Raw genomic sequence first — 16,558 nt, forward strand, 5'->3', positions numbered from 1 at the left:
TCGAGAAAGCCTGGCACCAACTCTTCCAGCTCCGCCCCTTTGCAGGTGAGCTCAGGGGAGGTGCAACCTACCACGGAGAAGGCTACAAAGCACAGGAGGCATCTTCACTTTGTAAATGCGAGGGGAAGAGCCTGCTCTAAGACAGCCCACAGCAGCGGCTTGCCCACTGAGGTAGATCCAGGTCTCTCCACTGATGGGATCCAAACTCTGCGGAAGGGGGAGCGACAAGTCCCTCCACGGAGGAGCCTGAATTGAGGCTGCCAGACCTTCAACTCAGGCCGTCCCCGCAGCGGCAGGTGAGCTCCGTCGGCCTGAGGGCATTTCTGTCCCACCTTCCCACCGGGGACACCTTGCCTGACCTTCCCAGGGCTGAGTCAGAGGGCAAAGCCAGGGTGCCGCTTCACAACGGGGACACAGAGACCTGCCATGGGCAAGGATCAAAATGGTCAGTGGGCCCATAGACTCTTATGGGGCCATGGGCAGTTGGCCTCAGTGTGGGATTTGGGTCTGTTTCACGAGGCTGATCAGGGGAGTCCAAATGAAGCCAGGCGGATGCATAAGGAAAATGAAACAGGCAGACAGAAAGTCAGGATATTAGCCAGGGTGGGTGGGAATGGTGTCACCAGCCTTGGTTTCTCCAGAGGTGAGAGACAGAGGAGGGATCACATGAGGATGACCTGTTGTGTCCCCTCCCTCTGGGGCATCTGGAATTGGCCACTGGCGGCAGACAGGGTACTGGGCTGGATGAACCTTTGGTCTGACCCAGTCTGGCTGCTCGTATGTCCTTATGGTGGGATAACATTAGCAAGGTGCCCAGAAGGTGTTTGACTTTAAGGGTGGGTGGGCTCAGCCCCAACTGGACACCTTCATCTGAATCGAGAGGAGGAGTCTGGGTTTGGGGGACAGGTTGGCAGCTCAGGGTGGGGGTTTCTTTAGTTTGGAGAAGAGAAGACTGGGAGGGGACATGATAGCAGTTTTCAAATACCTAAAAGGGTGTTTCAAGGAGGAGGGAGAGAAATTGTTTTTTCTTGACCGCTGATTATATGGCAAAAAGCAATGGGCTTAGACTCCATCCAGAAAAAAAAGGTAAGAATTGAAAAAAGTACAGAGAAGGGCAACCAAAATTATTAAAGGTCTGGAACAGGTTCCATATGAAAATTTAAAAAGACTGGGACAGTTTAGCTTGAAAAATAAATGACTAAAGGGGATATGATAGAGGTCTACGGAATCATGAGCCATGTGGAGAAGGTGAAAAAGGTTATTTCCCCCTTCTCATTAGGGTTTTGTGTGACGTGATCTAAGAAAGTGTTTACTGCCCTTTATAATTTACAGACTAGACTGGTTTCTTGAGGGACAGTGAAAAGACGTATTCCTTTGCTTGCAGATCACTAAAGTATGCAATAAGTAGGTGTACACTGAGAATAATGAGCATTAATTTTCGTAGATGACATGCTCCTAAGCACATTGTTTAATATTGAAATGGTTCATTCAAAACAGTAGTAGACCTATTTATTGGTGTTTACTCTTACAAGACCTGATGTTCTTGGCCATTGTCAAGTGTACAATGTTGCAATTTAACATCATGGTCCTGTTCCAATCGGGCACTAGATGGGAAGAGAGTAGAGGAGCAATTTCTTGGATCCCTTGTGCCACTCTTGGGTTGGTACAGAAGTGGGCAGCTGTTGTCATTATGTTTGAGCTGAGAAGGCACGGTGAGGGCTGAAGGAATATCACATACTTGCCCACGATTGAACTTTAGATCTTAAATTAAGGGCTGGTAACCAGGTGAGGGGGAAGAGTTTTTAAACTTTTCTTGATTAACAGTTAGTTCTGTGTTCTGATTCCAATGCAGTGTGTCTCCTTGTTTCCAGTCTTGACCCATGGCAGACACAGACCGGAGAAACCAAACAGCAATCAAGCAATTCATCCTGCTGGGATTTGGGGATCTCCCTGATCTTCAAATTCTTCTCATCCTGCTGTTCCTAGTGATCTACATGATAACCATAGCCGGGAACACCCTCATCGTTGTGCTGGTGGTGACTGATCGGCACCTTCACACCCCCATGTACTTCTTCCTGGGGAACTTGTCCTGCTTGGAGACCTGCTACAGCTCCACTATCCTGCCCCGGTTGCTGGCCGGGCTCCTGACTGGGGACAGAACCATCTCAGTCAGTGGCTGCCTCACACAATTGTTCTTCTTTGGCGCCATGGCTTCTACGGAATGCTACCTGCTCGCCGTGATGTCTTACGATCGGTATTTGGCCATATGCAAGCCCCTGCATTATGTGTCTCTTATGAGTACCAGGGTCTGCCTCCAGCTGGCAGCCGGGTCCTGGTTAAATGGTGGTTTGGCGATTGTCCTCTTTCTCGTAGTCATCTCACAGTTTGTGTTCTGCGGCCCCAATGAAATTGACCATTTCTATTGTGATCCCATCCCATTGATAAAACTCTCTTGCGGGGACACCCAACTCATCATATTGGTGGATTTCATCCTGGCCTGTGTGTTTACCCTCCCACCATTCCTGCTAACCCTAACGTCCTACGCGTGTATCATCACCACCATCCTGAGGATCCCGTCCACCTCTGGGCGGCAAAAGGCCTTTTCCACCTGCTCCTCCCACCTCATCGTGGTGATCATTTTCTATGGGGCCTTAATGGTCGTCTACATGCTGCCAAAGCTTGACTCCCTCAGAGTCCTAAAGAAAGTGCTCTCTCTTTGCTACACGGTCCTGACTCCCCTGGTGAACCCCCTTATCTACAGCCTGAGAAACAGAGAGGTCAAGGAAGCCTTGGGCAAGGCCTTCAGGAAAGACCTCGCAGCCAGGAACACAGAGAACCCAAGATCATAATTAAGAGCTAGATTTTTCAAGGTGCTTACTCCCCGGGTGGGATTTTGAAACCAGCAGAGGCACTGAGCTGCTTTTGAAACTCTCATGGAGGCACCTAAGATACCTTTGAAAATCTGGCCTTTAAGAGCAGGTTAGATAGACATCTATCAGGGATAATCTAGACAGTACTGGGTCCTGCCATGAGGGCAGGGAGCTGAACTCTATGACTTTTTGAGGTCCCTTCCAGTTCTAGTGATCTATAATTCTATGATACACACCTAAGCACATTGCTTGAGATTAAAATGATTAATTCAAAACGGTAGCAGACCTATTTATTGATGTTTACTCTCCCAAGACTTGATGTTCTTGGCCATTGTCAAAGGTACAATGTTGCAATTTAACAGCAAGGTTCTGCTCCAATGGGGCACTAGATGGGATGAGAGTAGAGGAGCAATGTTTTGGATCCCTCGTGCCACGATTGGGTTGGTACAGAAGTGGGCAGCTGTTGTCATTGTTATTGGCCTGAGATGCTGGCATGGTGAGGGCTGAAGGAATATCAGATGCTTGCCCAAGGCTGAACTTTAGCCCTCAAATTAGGGCTGATAACCAGGTGAGGGGGAGGAGGTGATAAATGTTTCCTGATTAAATTAGTTCTACGTTCTGATTCCAATGTAATTTGTTCCTAGTCTCAGCTCATGGCAGACACAGAAAGTGGAAACCAAATGGTGATCAACTAATTCATCCTGCCGGGATACCTTTGAAAATCTGGCCTTTAATTGTGAGGTTTTCACAGTGACGAGAGGTAATCAGGTACAGGGGGAGGAGGAGCAAAGCCCATTGAAATTAAGTTGAAAATTCCCATTGCAAATCTCAGTGCTCATGTTAAAACTAGAGAGAATTTTCATGCATTTCCTGAGGTGGCGTCCCTCGCTGGGACAATGAAGTAAAAACTTTAAATGAACCAAACTGTCCCATAGAATCTCTGTGGATAGTAATTCCATGCTCTAATACGAATCTAGCAGCAGGGATATATGACTGACCACCTGACCAGGACAATGATAGTAACTATGAAATGCCAAGGGAGATTAGCGAGGCTATCAAAATACAAAACTCAGTAATTGTAGGAGATTTCAACTAGCCCCATATTGACTGGGGACACATCACCTCAGGACGGGAAGCAGAGATAAAATTTCTTGATACCTTAAATGGCTGCTTCTTGGAGCAGCTGGTTCTGGGACCCACAAAAGGAAAGTATCAGAGGGGTAGCCATGTTAGTTACTCCTCATCACAAGGGGAGAGGTTATTCTTGATTCAGTCCTAAGTGGAGTGCAGGATCTGGTCCAAGAAGTAACTATAACAGAACCACTTGGAAATAGTGACCATCGTGTGATAAAGTTTAACATCCCTGCAGTAGGAAAAACACCTCAGCAGCCCAATGCCATGGCATCTAATTTCTGAAAGGGGGACTACCGTATTTTAGCGAATATACCCCACACCCAAATATACCCTGCACCCGAATATACCCCGCGGTTTTTGCTTTCTGAGTTTAAAAAAAACTGTATACCCCACACACAAGTATAGCCCATGGGTTATATTCACTAGAATACGGTACACACAAATGAGGAGGTTAGTAAAACAGAAATTAAAAGGTACAGTGACAAAAGTAAAATCTCTGCAAGCTGCATGGAAACTTTTCAAAGACACCATAATAGAGGCCCAACTGAAACGCATACCCCAAATTAAAAAATAAACCACATATAAAGGAACCACAAAAAGAGCCACCGTGGCTTGACAAACAAATAAAAGAAGCAGTGAGAGATAAAAAGGCATCGTTTACAAAGTGGAATCAAATCCTAGTGAGGAAAACAGAAAGGGGCATAATCTTTGTCAAATTAAGTGTAAAAATATAACAGGAAAAGCCAAAAGAGAGTTGGAAGAGCAGCTAGCCAAAAACTCAAGAAGTAGTGGTACAATGCTTTCTTAAACTACATCAGAAGCGGGAAAATAGCGAAACAACCAGTGGGACCCCTGGACGATGGAGATGCTAAAGGAGCCCTCAAAGATGATAACATCATAGTGGATTCTTTCCTTCAGTTTTCACGGATGAGGATATTGGGGAAATTTCAAAATCCCACCGGGTTGGGGTTCCAGGAGAAAAGCCATTTTTACATCACAATAAATACTTGGGAGAAACTAAACAGGCCGCTCTCTGAGCAGCCTATTGTGGGGCAGAACCCACAGCTGGCTGCTGTCTCTGAAGTTTCTCTCTTGTCACATAGGATGATGGAATCCCGGGTTGGGGGGAAACTGAAGGAGGCCACTGAGTCCAGCCCCAGGCCTGTACGAGTGGGCGCACCAGTCCCATGGATTCGCACCCAGCCGGAGTTCGCTCTTAGAGATCATTTGTGGCGCTTTTTCCTTTGGATTTCCTTTTCTAATTCTTTTACACTCCGGCCAAGAGCCCCTCCTGCCTCGCCCACGGGCCAGCGCCCTTACTCCCCCCCACACACTGTGGTTAGCCCCTCCACTCGGCCCAGCCCCCCCTTTTCCTAGGGCACCTAACTTCCCCCACTCTCAGGGCTGGGCTCAGACCCTCTGGGGCCAGGCATGGGGCTGTGCCCCCCTGGACCTTGTGCCCTATGCAGAGTTGGTGTGGAGGGGGAGGGGCCCACAAAGAGAGCCTTAGGCAGTGCCATGGGGCTAGAAGAGCAGCAGACCACTTCCTCCCCTCCCCATAGGAGCAGTCAGGTGCCCACAGACTGAAGGGGGAAGCAGGGCCCCCCAAATCCTCTCCGCTCCCCAGTCAAAGGGTGTCCACTGGGGGAGGGAGGTGGGACCATTGTGCCTGACTTCGGTTGACTGTCCCAGGGGTTTAGCTACCCCTCTGATTTCGGTGCTTGGATAAGACCCATTAGACGCCTGTCTCCATCTCTAGGGGCTCCCATCCCATGGTAAATCCAGTCCCACAATAAACAGCCTGGGGGCAGGAAGCCCGGGGGGGATCCGAGGGTCCAGGCTGGGTAAGTCCCAGGCAAGTGGACGAGAGTGTCTCGCTTTGACCTGAATATGACAAATCCTCTAACTTCTGCCTCCGGGCCTCTGCGTCTGAGCTATGCACGGCTCCCAGGAGGGAGACCCACAAGCCCACAGGAAAATCGCGGATAAACCGCCTTCCCACAGCAGCAGTCCTACACTGCCAGCGGCACCACGAGCCAGCCCCACACGACCCCGCCGCACAGAGCAACCGGGTCGAGTCTGGATGTGAGGTCAGTCTCCACGTGAGGGGTCAAAAGACTCATATCTCTGTGTCTTTGGCAGATAGATAGATAGATAGATAGATAGATAGATAGATAGATAGATAGATAGATAGATAGATAGATAGATAGATAGATAGATAGATAGATAGATAGATAGATAATGAAGTATTCTGCAGCTGGGAAAAAATCCAGAGTAAGTTTACTATTTCAATTAATTATATTCAGGGATTAACATACAAGGAAAATGTACAAACATGCCAGCAAATTCAGAGACGTTATTATTTCCCTTTATTCAGCTCTGGTGAGGCTACATTTGGAGTGTTGGGTCCAGTTCTGGGTTCCCCATTACAGAAAGGATGTGGACACAGTGGAGAGGGTCCACCAGAAGGCAACCAAAATGATTCACGGGCGGGAGCACATGACCTACGAGGAGAGGCTGAGGGATTTGGGTTTGTTCAGTCTGCAGAAGAGAAGAGTGAGGGGGGATTTGAGAGCAGCCTTCAACTTCCTGAACGGGGGTTCCAGAGAGGATGGAGAGAGGCTGTTCTCAGTGGGGGCAGGTTGAAGAACGAGGAGCAATGGGCTCAAGCTGCAGTGGGGGAGGTCTAGGTTGGAGATTAGGACAAGTCCCGGCTTGACCAAGCCCTGTCTGGGATGATTGAGTTGGGTTGGTCCTGCTTTGGGCAGGGGGCTGGACTCGGTGACTCCTGAGGTCTCTGCCAGCCCTAGGATTCTATGATCAGCATTGTTTTATCCAAAATCATTAATGATTTAACTGTTCAATTACAACTAAAGATCATCAGAAAAAAAATCGCAGTGTGGCCAATTTCAACATTTCATCAAAAACTTCAAACCTCATTTTTGTTGTTGTTGTTTGCTTTTAGCTTTAAAAAGTGTAAGTTGAAAACCACAAACAAGGTTGCTTTTTGAAGGTTCAGCTTTTCAACTAAACCTCCCAGGTTGTTGAGGCAAACAGCAGCCGGAGTGTGAGAAAAAAATATTGTTTTGCTAAAACAACTAATTTTCCTTCCAGAAAACCAACCCAAGAACAGAAAATTCCCAAGTAGATGTGCACTTTAAACATGGGTGGGGAACTTAACTGTTTTCCACTGGTAACAGAACTGGAAACCCCCTGTTTCTTTTGCCCCAGTGTGGATTTCTGGTTCAAAAGAAATTGAAACTGAGTAAATGGCAAAGCTGCTACTAACAGAACATGGTTTCTACAGTCTCGGACCTTTAAACCTGGGTTTGGGCTTGAGCCCAGCAACCGAACCTCTCTATGCTGACATGAAGGGTGGGTGGACATGGATCACCACAGTTGGACTAATCCCAGTTCTCTTTGTCTACTGTCATAAATCTGTGCACTGAGCATACACAGAATAAGACACAGCTCATCTCTTACAGATCTCCTTACCCTGGCAGACAAGCTGGAGAAAGGAAGGGAGGGGAAACAGAGGCACAGGGAGGTGATGTGACTGGTCCAAGGTCATGTATTAGCTCAGTGGCAGAGATAAGAATAGAGCCCATGTCTCCCAACTGTCACTGACTCACACAGCACAGACCTAAAGTCACAGAGGAAATTCTCACAACACAGCAGTGAAGGACCAAGGCTCCTAACCCGCCTTCACATAGCTGTGACAGAGTAGGATATAGAAGAACCAAGGGTGACCCAATGAAATTAACAGGCAGCAAGTTTAAAACAAACACAAGTACATTTTTTTTCACTCAACGCACAGTCAATTTGGCAGAGGATGTTGTGAAGACTAGGGTTGTATCTAAACCACATGGCTCCATCGATGGAGCCATGTAGATTGGGCTGATCGGCGGATTTAAATAATCGCGGCTTCATTTCCCTCTGCCGATCAGCCTAATCTACATGGCTCCATCGACGGAGCCATGTAGTTTACACACAGCCTAGGAGTTTAACAGGATCCAAAAGAGAGCTAGATACATGGAGGACAGGTCCATCAATGACTATCAGCCAAGACGGGTAGGAATGGTGTCCCTCGCCTCTGTTTATCTGGAAATGGGTGACAGGAGAGGGATCCCGTGAGGATTACCTATTGTGTCCCTTTTCTCTGAGGCACCTGGCATTGGCCACTGTGGGCAGACAGGACACTGGGCTAGGTGGGTCTTTGGTTTGCCCCAATCTGGCCGTTCTTAAGTTCTTATGTTCTAACTGGCCCTGGGGGCCATAAATCAATGTGTGACCAGAGATCAAGTCGGTCTGCATGGCGCTGGGGGAGGAAGCACCACAGCCGAGCCACCATGCTCGATCGTTGGTGAGTCCATGCTGCATTTCCCCGGAAAATGGGAATGGAGCTGGGCAGGTGGGTGAGAATCTCAGGTATGTCTAGACTACATGCCTCTGCCGACAGAGGCATGTAAATTAGATATACCGACATAGTCAATGAAGCGGGGATTTAAATATCCCCAGCTTCATTAAAATAAAAATGGCCACCGTGCTGTGCCGGCTCAGCTGATTGTCGTCACAACACGGCAGTCAAGACGCGGATCAGTCGACAAAGGAAGCCTTTGTCAACCGATCCTGTAAACCTCGTTTCACAAGGCACAAGGGATGCGTCAACAAAGGCTTCCCTTGTTGAACGATCTGATCCGCGTCTTGACTGCCGTGTTGTGCCGACAATCAGCTGAGCCGGCACAAGGTGGCAACCATTTTTATTTTAATGAAGCAGGGGATATTTAAATCCCCACTTCACTGAGTATGTCGAGTAGTCTAATTTTACATGCCTCTGTCGGCAAAGGAATGTAATCTAGACATACCCTCAGGTCCATGCCCAGGCTGGGAGGCTGCTGGTGGTCACCAGAGAGGAGCCTTCTTTGCTAGCTCTGTTGGATTTGGCTTGTCATTTCTTCCAGCTGCTAATTACATTTTATCCAGCCGGGTCTTGGCTCAGATATTCAGATGGTGTCAAGTAACCAACCTCCTGGCTTCAGAGACGTGTCTTGATGGACATTGGTGGGATAACGCACAGGACTAGTGGTGTCACGGTCAGCAGTGAGACGCTCCCACCAGGCCTGCCCCAAGGAAGTGGTGTGTGCTAGGCTCTTCTGGCATATTCCCATCAGGGGGTATTATCATGAGGGGAATCGGGACGGTCCCCTCTGCCACTGCCCTTCTCCTTCCCTCCACAGGTCGGAGACGACGGGCTGAGGAAGAAAATGTCCAATCAAAGCACCGTGACCGAGTTCCTGCTCTTGGGGTTCTCGGACATCCCGGAGCTGCAGGTTTTGCACTTTGTGGTGTTTCTAGTCATGTACCTGGCAGCCCTGGTGGGGAACCTTCTCATCATCTCAGCCATTGCCCTCGACCACCATCTGCACACCCCCATGTACTTCTTCCTGGGAAACCTGTCCATCCTGGACCTTGGCTCCATCTCCATCACCGTCCCCAAATCGATGGCCAACTCCCTCCTGGGCACCAGCTCGATTTCTTATTCTGGATGCTTCACCCAAGTCTTTTTCCTCCTCTTCTTCATCGGAGGAGATTTTTTCCTTCTCACCATCATGGCCTATGACCGCTACGTCGCCATCTGCCAGCCGCTGCACTATCGGAGAGTGATGACCAGGAGACGCTGTGTCCACATGGCTGCCAGTGCCTGGATGACTGGTATTTTCAATTCTGCCCTGCACACGGGCAGCACACTGGCCATCTCCTTCTGCAAAGGCAACAGAGTGGATCAGTTCTTCTGTGAAGTTCCCCATCTCCTAAAGCTAGCCTGCCCTGCTTCCTACCCCAATGAAAATGGGCTGCTTCTATTTAGTGTCTGCTTAGTCTTAAGCTGCTTTGTGTTAATAATTGTGTCGTACATTCAGATCTTCAGAGCGGTGCTGAGAATCCCCTCGGAGCAGGGCCGGCACAAAGCCTTCTCCACCTGCCTCCCCCACCTCGCCGTGGTCTCCTTGTTTATTTCCACTGGCACCTTTGCCTACCTGAAACCCACCTCTAGCTCAGCCCCGGGGCTGGATCTAGTGGTGGCTGTTTTCTACTCCATCCTTCCCCCAGTGATGAATCCGGTCATCTACAGCATGAGGAGCAAGGAGATCGAAGCGGCCCTGAGGAAACTGGTGGGGTGGAGGCTGGCCCCTAAGAGTCAAAATCCCATCACTTCCTGACTGTGATTTCATTCCGTGTTTCTGCGTCAACTCGAGAACGTGCTTCACCATCTCTTTCCAGGCAAAAGGAGCCCTTGCATTGGCAAAAATACGGACACGCAAGTCAGTGGTGTGACTGTAGTTCTACGGTGAAAATACGATCAGACTCCATTCCTCCATCTCTTTTATGTTTTGCTACTGACACACACATTTCCTGTTGTATCTCAGCAACTTACACCTAAAACCAGTAGAACAAAGTCTGTAGTGGATTTCATGAACCCTTGAGGTGGGGGTGGGACGGTCTTCTCCTTTTGGTGGTATTAACTGTGCTGTGCTCCTCTTGGCTATTGATTTGTTATTTGGTTGTGTAACTCTGTGGGATAGGACCATACGAAGCCATAGAATCATAGAATCCCTGGGTGGGAAGAGACCTCAAGAGTCATCGAGTCCAACCCCCTGCCCAAAGCAGGACCAACCCAACTCAATCATCCCAGCCAGGGCTTGGTCAAGCCTGACTTAAACACCTCTAGGTATGAAGATTCCACCCACTTCCTGGGGAACCCATCCCAGTGCTTCCCCGCCCACCTAGGGAAATAGATTTTCCTAATATCCAACCTAGACCTCCCCCACTGCAACTTAAGACCATTGCTCATTGTTCTGCATCTGCCACCACTGAGAACAGCCTCTCTCCAGCCTCTTTGGAACCTCACTTCAGGAAATTGAAGGCTGTTCTCAAATCCCCCCTCGCTCTTCTCTTCTACAGACATAGGGTGCATCTACACAGCTATTTTGAGCCGTCCCTCACTCCACGTAGAATGAGGTTCATACGGATGGCAAAATAGCACATCTACAATGTTTTGAAAACAGATCATTGAGAAGAAGTGTAGCCAGACAGGAACCCCCCTTGTAACATCCATTTTTGCTTGCCTGGAGCATGCAGGGCACACAGAGCAGAAGGCCCAGGCTGCTGTGTGACCGTGAATGGCTGTAAACAGAGATACACCAATTGCTGATCAAGAGGCTGCCAAAGAGTGCCCTTGACTTAACCCATATTGATACGAACACACAGCCATCCGCGGAGGGAGGAATCTCTCGCCCAGTAAAAAAAAATGTCCAGTACTCACAATTTAGTTATCTCTCTTGCAAGTGTAAATTAACTTGAAACTTGCTTGTAAGAACTGGCGCCACAAAACGGACCAGTACAATTCGGCATCTTAGATAAGAAAGAGGATACGGGCCCCCAGGGGTATATAGATGGGTCCAGCAGCACATTTTCTCTGAGTGTCAATCTACCATCTATCTGCTGGTCGGGTTAGGTGTTTGATCTCCTGAGGTTCCAGAGGGGATGCCCACCTCGTATTCGTCTTTCCTAGGAATTGAGAGACTGGCCCTGGCCTGATACGCTGGAGTCAAGAGGCACAGAAAGGGGTAAAAATTGTACCTTGATGTGGTCCTTTGTTTATATATATATATATATACATAGTGTTAGAGCTCTTTAAAGATTAAGTTGTCAATTGGTACCATTATTTCTATTTTCTATCTTTACCTTTTCCCTGTAACCGTTTTTAAGATCTATATATATATATTTGCTAGCATTTAAGAAATAGAGCAATAGCCATTGTAACCATATGCTTTTATGAGTTTTTTTTAATAAACCTGTAACTGTTTAAGTTTTAACCTGACTCCTTCAGTTTCTGTAATAGAACCAAGCACAATTTAAAAGAACTTCAGCCGGTCATAAAAGGGACAGTCATAGGAAGAGCTTGGGCGTTTGGATCTGTGTCACTCCCAGGTAACAGGTCCGTTGAGGCACCTCTCAGTCTTTCCCAGACTGCCCGCTGCGAAGGAACCCCTGTGTTCTAGCAGCTAAAATCTGAGGTGTAATAAGCTCTTCCTATAAAGGGGCGTCTGTTGGCCTGCTGGCTGCCCTCTGCGACGGGACCCTGGTCCTACCAGTAAAGACACGGACGTTAAACCTTTTCTCAGAAACACACACACACACACAGTGCCCTGACCGTCAGCTGACAAGACGTGAGGTAGCTATTTCAGGAAAACATACGTATCCTGAAATAGCATTGCGGAGTAGACCTTTTTTTTAAGCAGCCGTGCTCCCCCTCAAATCCCACTTTCCCCAGCTTGCCCACTGCTGCCCAGCTCTGCTAATGAGGTGGGCGGAACTTTCTTCACACCCGTGCAAGTGTGCCCCCTAGAGGAAACTCTGCACCCAAGTCTTTCTCTCTTTAATTTTCACTCTTGCTGACCCTTATGGCGTACGAATGGTAACTTGGCCATCTGTCATCTGCTGCACTACGGGAGAGTGATGAACAGGTGCGCTTGTATCCCCAGATTGCTGGTATTGTCTGTGCTGCGCCGCACATCAGGAACACCTTCAGGTTACTCTTCTGCCAGTCCAGACATAAATATGCATAACTTCAATATGCATTATGCAAATTGGGGCATGTGACCTATCATTCAAGAGCTTCGCATCCCTTGAATTTGTCTATTCTATTTGTGTGTTCTGAGTAAGACAGGGGAAGTTATTCTTCTGCTCTACTCTGCACTGATAAGGCCTCAGCTGGAGTACTGTGTCCAGTTCGGGGCACTGCATTTCAAGAAAGATGATATGCACCTAAGCAAATTGCTTTTTATTGAAATGGTTAATTCAAAATGATAGCAGACCTATTTATTGATATTTGCTGTTCCAAGACCTGATTTTCTTGGCCATTGTCAAGTGTACAATGTTGCAATTTAACATTATGGTTCTGTTCCACTCAGGCACTAGATGGGATGAGAGTAGAGGAATCATTGCTATTGACTTGAGATGTCACGGTGAGGGCTGAAGGAATATCAGATGCTTGCCTAATACTGAGCTCTCAAATTAGAGCTGGTAGCCAGGTAACAGTGAGAAGGTGTTGTTTCTTAATTAACAACATAAGCTACCAAATCAAAAGGTCATTTGACGGCACATCCAGTAATTTGATCTATGCCATCAAATGCCAGCAGTGCCCCACTGCGATATATATTGGACAAATTGTACAGTCCCTACGGGAAATAATCAATGCTGTGACAGGGCGCCTGCCCTGCACTGGCCCTTTAATACTCGGACCCCGGCCCGGAGCCGGGGCTAGCAGGGAGAAGGCCAGCGGGAGCTAATTAGGGCTAGAGAGGGCCCAGCTGGCAAAGATCCAGGACTGCACAAATGGCTGGTAGAAGCCAGCTGAACCTATTAGGGCAGGGGAGAGCCCAGCTGGCAAAGACCCAGGACTGCATGCATGGCTGAGAGAAGCCAGCTGAACCCATTAGGGCGAGTAGGAGCACAGCTGGCTCGTGTATATATAGAGAAGCCCAGGTTGCTCAAGGGGAGGAGAGGGGCCAGTGAGGGACTGGCTGTGGAGGAAGCAGGAGCTCCCAGGAGGGAGACCTGCTGGGGCTAGCCAGCTAGAGCTGGGAGAAGGCCAGCTAAGGCTACCCTGAGGAGGGGCCGGAGGAAAGGCCCGGGCGTGGAGACAGGTGGCAGCCTGGCCTAGGTAAGCGGGGCCACGGAGATAAGCCCAGAAGCCTATGATGAGCAACCCATACAGACTGTATTCTGCCCTGAGATGGGCTATATGAAGACAGTCAGGGGGCACTGAGGCGCATGGGGGTGCGGACCCCTGACGGATGGTGGAGAATGTGGGTAGTATAACCCCACCCTGACAGAAAAGGGGTTTATTGCGAGTAAATAGTGGTCGGTAGACCACAGGACTGGAACGGGGAGTTGGGGGAGAAAAAAAAAAAAAAAAAAAAAGTGGATGATGAATAAGAATTGGAGGGCCTGGGAGGCCCTACAGGCGGGGCCATGGGAAAAGGGGAGCAGGCCACGACAAAGGGGTGACCTCGAGCTCCATAGCAAACCAGGCTCCAAGCGTTGGGGGCTGGGGCCGCGCCTGAGAACTTGTTTTGCCTGTGGGCACAGGGGACACCTGAGGAGGGAGTGCCCCTACGGGGTGGGAGCCAGGAGGCCCCCCCCAGCTAATAGGGATAAAGGGAGAGCAGCCCCTGTGAAGACAACAGGGGAGGCGCGGACATGTTGGGCCTGCGGGAAGCCGGGCCACATTCGGAGGCTGTGCCCTGAGAGGACCTGGGGAAGGTGGCGGCAACCAACCGCCAGGGAAAGGACTCAGAACCACCGACCCGGGATGGTAAGAGAAACTAGGAGACGGGCGGAAGGCGGTTTGGGCCCGGGCGAAACCAACGTGCAAGGGAGCCCAGACTGGGGTCCTACCCCGCAGCGTGAGGGGCGGGGACCATCAAGCGGCCAGCGAAAGTACGACCCCCACACAGAGGGTGCGTATGGACAGGTGATGGCTGCTGACCTACGGGCAAGACTGCGGGACGGGACAAAGATCACCCGACAGGTATGGCTAGAGGGGAGGCCAGTGACCGCCCTGGTAGATTCGGGGTGCAGCCAGACAATGGTACGATCCGAGCTGGTCCCAGAGTGGGAGGCGGCTGGGGGATCCATATCAATGCAATGCATCCATGGGGATGTTAGCACCTACCCCACGGGTTGGGTCCGGTTGTCGGATGGGGTAGATGAGGTGATCTGCAGGGTAGCGTTGGCCCCAAAGCTGGTGTACCCAGTGCTACTGGGCCGGGACTGGCCGGGTTTCAGACGCATCCTGCGAGACTGGGAGAAGCAGGGGCCACCATCACCAGCAGGGACGGAAGACCGGGAAAGGGGAGCACCCCAAGGTCCCGAGGATGAACCGTGCCCGGAGAAAATCCTCAGTTCGGAGGAAATAGGAGGGGATGAGGACTTCATGAGAGACCAACGGGAAGATCCCTCCTTAACCCATGCCTGGGAACAAGGGGCAAGAGAGACTGGGGACCCCAGCACGGGGGCAGCGGTTCGACCAGCACCGCGATTCGAGGTAAGAGCCGATCGACTATACCGGATCGCCCGGTCGACCGACGGGCAGACAGAGGTTAGCCAGTTGTTGGTTCCCGCTCGGTATCGGAGGCAGGTATTAGACCTAGCACATGCGAACCCCTGGGCTGGACATTTGGGGCGAGAGAAGACCCTACAACGCATAATGCAGCGGTTCTTTTGGCCTGGGATTTATAAAGAGGTCAGAGACTTCTGTGAGTCCTGCCCTGAATGCCAACGGACGGCTCAGGGAGGAGTGCCGAAAGCCCCTCTAGTCCCTCTTCCCGTGGTGGAGGTGCCATTTGACAGGGTGGCTTTAGATCTGGTAGGTCCCCTGGAGAGGTCCCGACGGGGGCACCAGTATATACTGGTCATAATCGACTATGCCACCCGATACCCTGAGGCGGTCCCCCTTAAGAACACGTTGGCGGCGACGCTGGCGCGTGAATTGGTACAGGTATTCTCCCGGGTGGGACTCCCCAGGGAGATACTAACTGACCAAGGGACCAATGTGACTTCCAAACTGATGGCGGAGCTTTGCCGCCTCTTAAACATTAAGACCCTGCGTACCTCAGTTTACCACCCGCAAACAGATGGACTTGTTGAACGTTTCAATAAGACATTAAAAAGTATGTTGCGGCGGTTTGTGGAGCTCGACCCAAGGGATTGGGACTTATTACTACCGGCACTGTTGTTTGCGGTACGAGAGGTGCCCCAAGCCTCAACGGGATTCTCTCCATTTGAGTTGCTTTACGGCCGCCAACCCCGGGGGATCCTGGACTTATTGCGGGAGAACTGGGAGGAACAGGATTCCAGGGTGACGGGTACAGTGCCCTATATCTTGGACTTGCAAAGGCGACTCCGGACTGTAGGGGAGCTAGCTAGGGAGAACCTCCTTCAGGCCCAAAATAAGCAAGCCCAGTATTATGACAGGGGTGCCAAACCCAGGACATTCCAACCGGGGGACAGGGTACTCCTGCTATTACCGGCGCCAGACTCAAAATTGTTGGCCAAATGGCAAGGGCCCTTTGAGGTTCTACGGCAGGTAGGCCCAGTGGATTATGAAATCAAATTATCGGGAAAACGAAAGGACAAAAAAATTTATCATGTCAATTTACTAAAGAAGTGGAACGCCCGAGAGGGTATGCTTATTACCTTACAGCCACCAGAACCGGAACTCGGACCCTGGGGAGGCGACTTGAAGGCAGAAGGGACAGCGCACATTGGGGCCGAACTGACGGAAGAACAGCAGAAGGAGCTGAACTCCCTCCTTCGGGATTTTGACCAGGTCCTAACCACACAACCGGGTAAGACCCCCTTGATGAGTCACCACATTGTGACAACCCCAGGTAAGAAGATCCGGGACCACATACGACCCCTGCCCCGGAAAATGTGGAGACCAGTTCAGGAAGAGCTGCAGCGGATGCTGCAAATGGGGGTGATCAGGG

At 50.0% G+C, this 16,558-nt stretch overlaps 2 protein-coding genes across 2 annotated transcripts; both read left to right on the forward strand.

The window, feature by feature from the left end:
* The first annotated feature begins 1,458 nt into the window (after nt 1-1,458).
* On the forward strand, nt 1,459-2,849 carry LOC102448912 (olfactory receptor 6N1-like). Its single transcript, XM_075912148.1, has one exon. It carries the CDS (start codon nt 1,881-1,883, stop codon nt 2,847-2,849), a length of 969 nt encoding a protein of 322 aa, XP_075768263.1. The 5' UTR covers nt 1,459-1,880.
* Nucleotides 2,850-9,268: 6,419 nt separating this feature from the next.
* LOC142821227 (olfactory receptor 14A16-like) lies at nt 9,269-10,247 on the forward strand. The gene has a single exon (XM_075912076.1). It carries the CDS (start codon nt 9,269-9,271, stop codon nt 10,220-10,222), a length of 954 nt encoding a protein of 317 aa, XP_075768191.1. The 3' UTR covers nt 10,223-10,247.
* The last annotated feature ends 6,311 nt before the right edge of the window (nt 10,248-16,558 follow it).

Source organism: Pelodiscus sinensis, chromosome 30 (genome assembly GCF_049634645.1).
Source record: "Pelodiscus sinensis isolate JC-2024 chromosome 30, ASM4963464v1, whole genome shotgun sequence".
Lineage (NCBI taxonomy): Eukaryota > Metazoa > Chordata > Testudines > Trionychidae > Pelodiscus > Pelodiscus sinensis.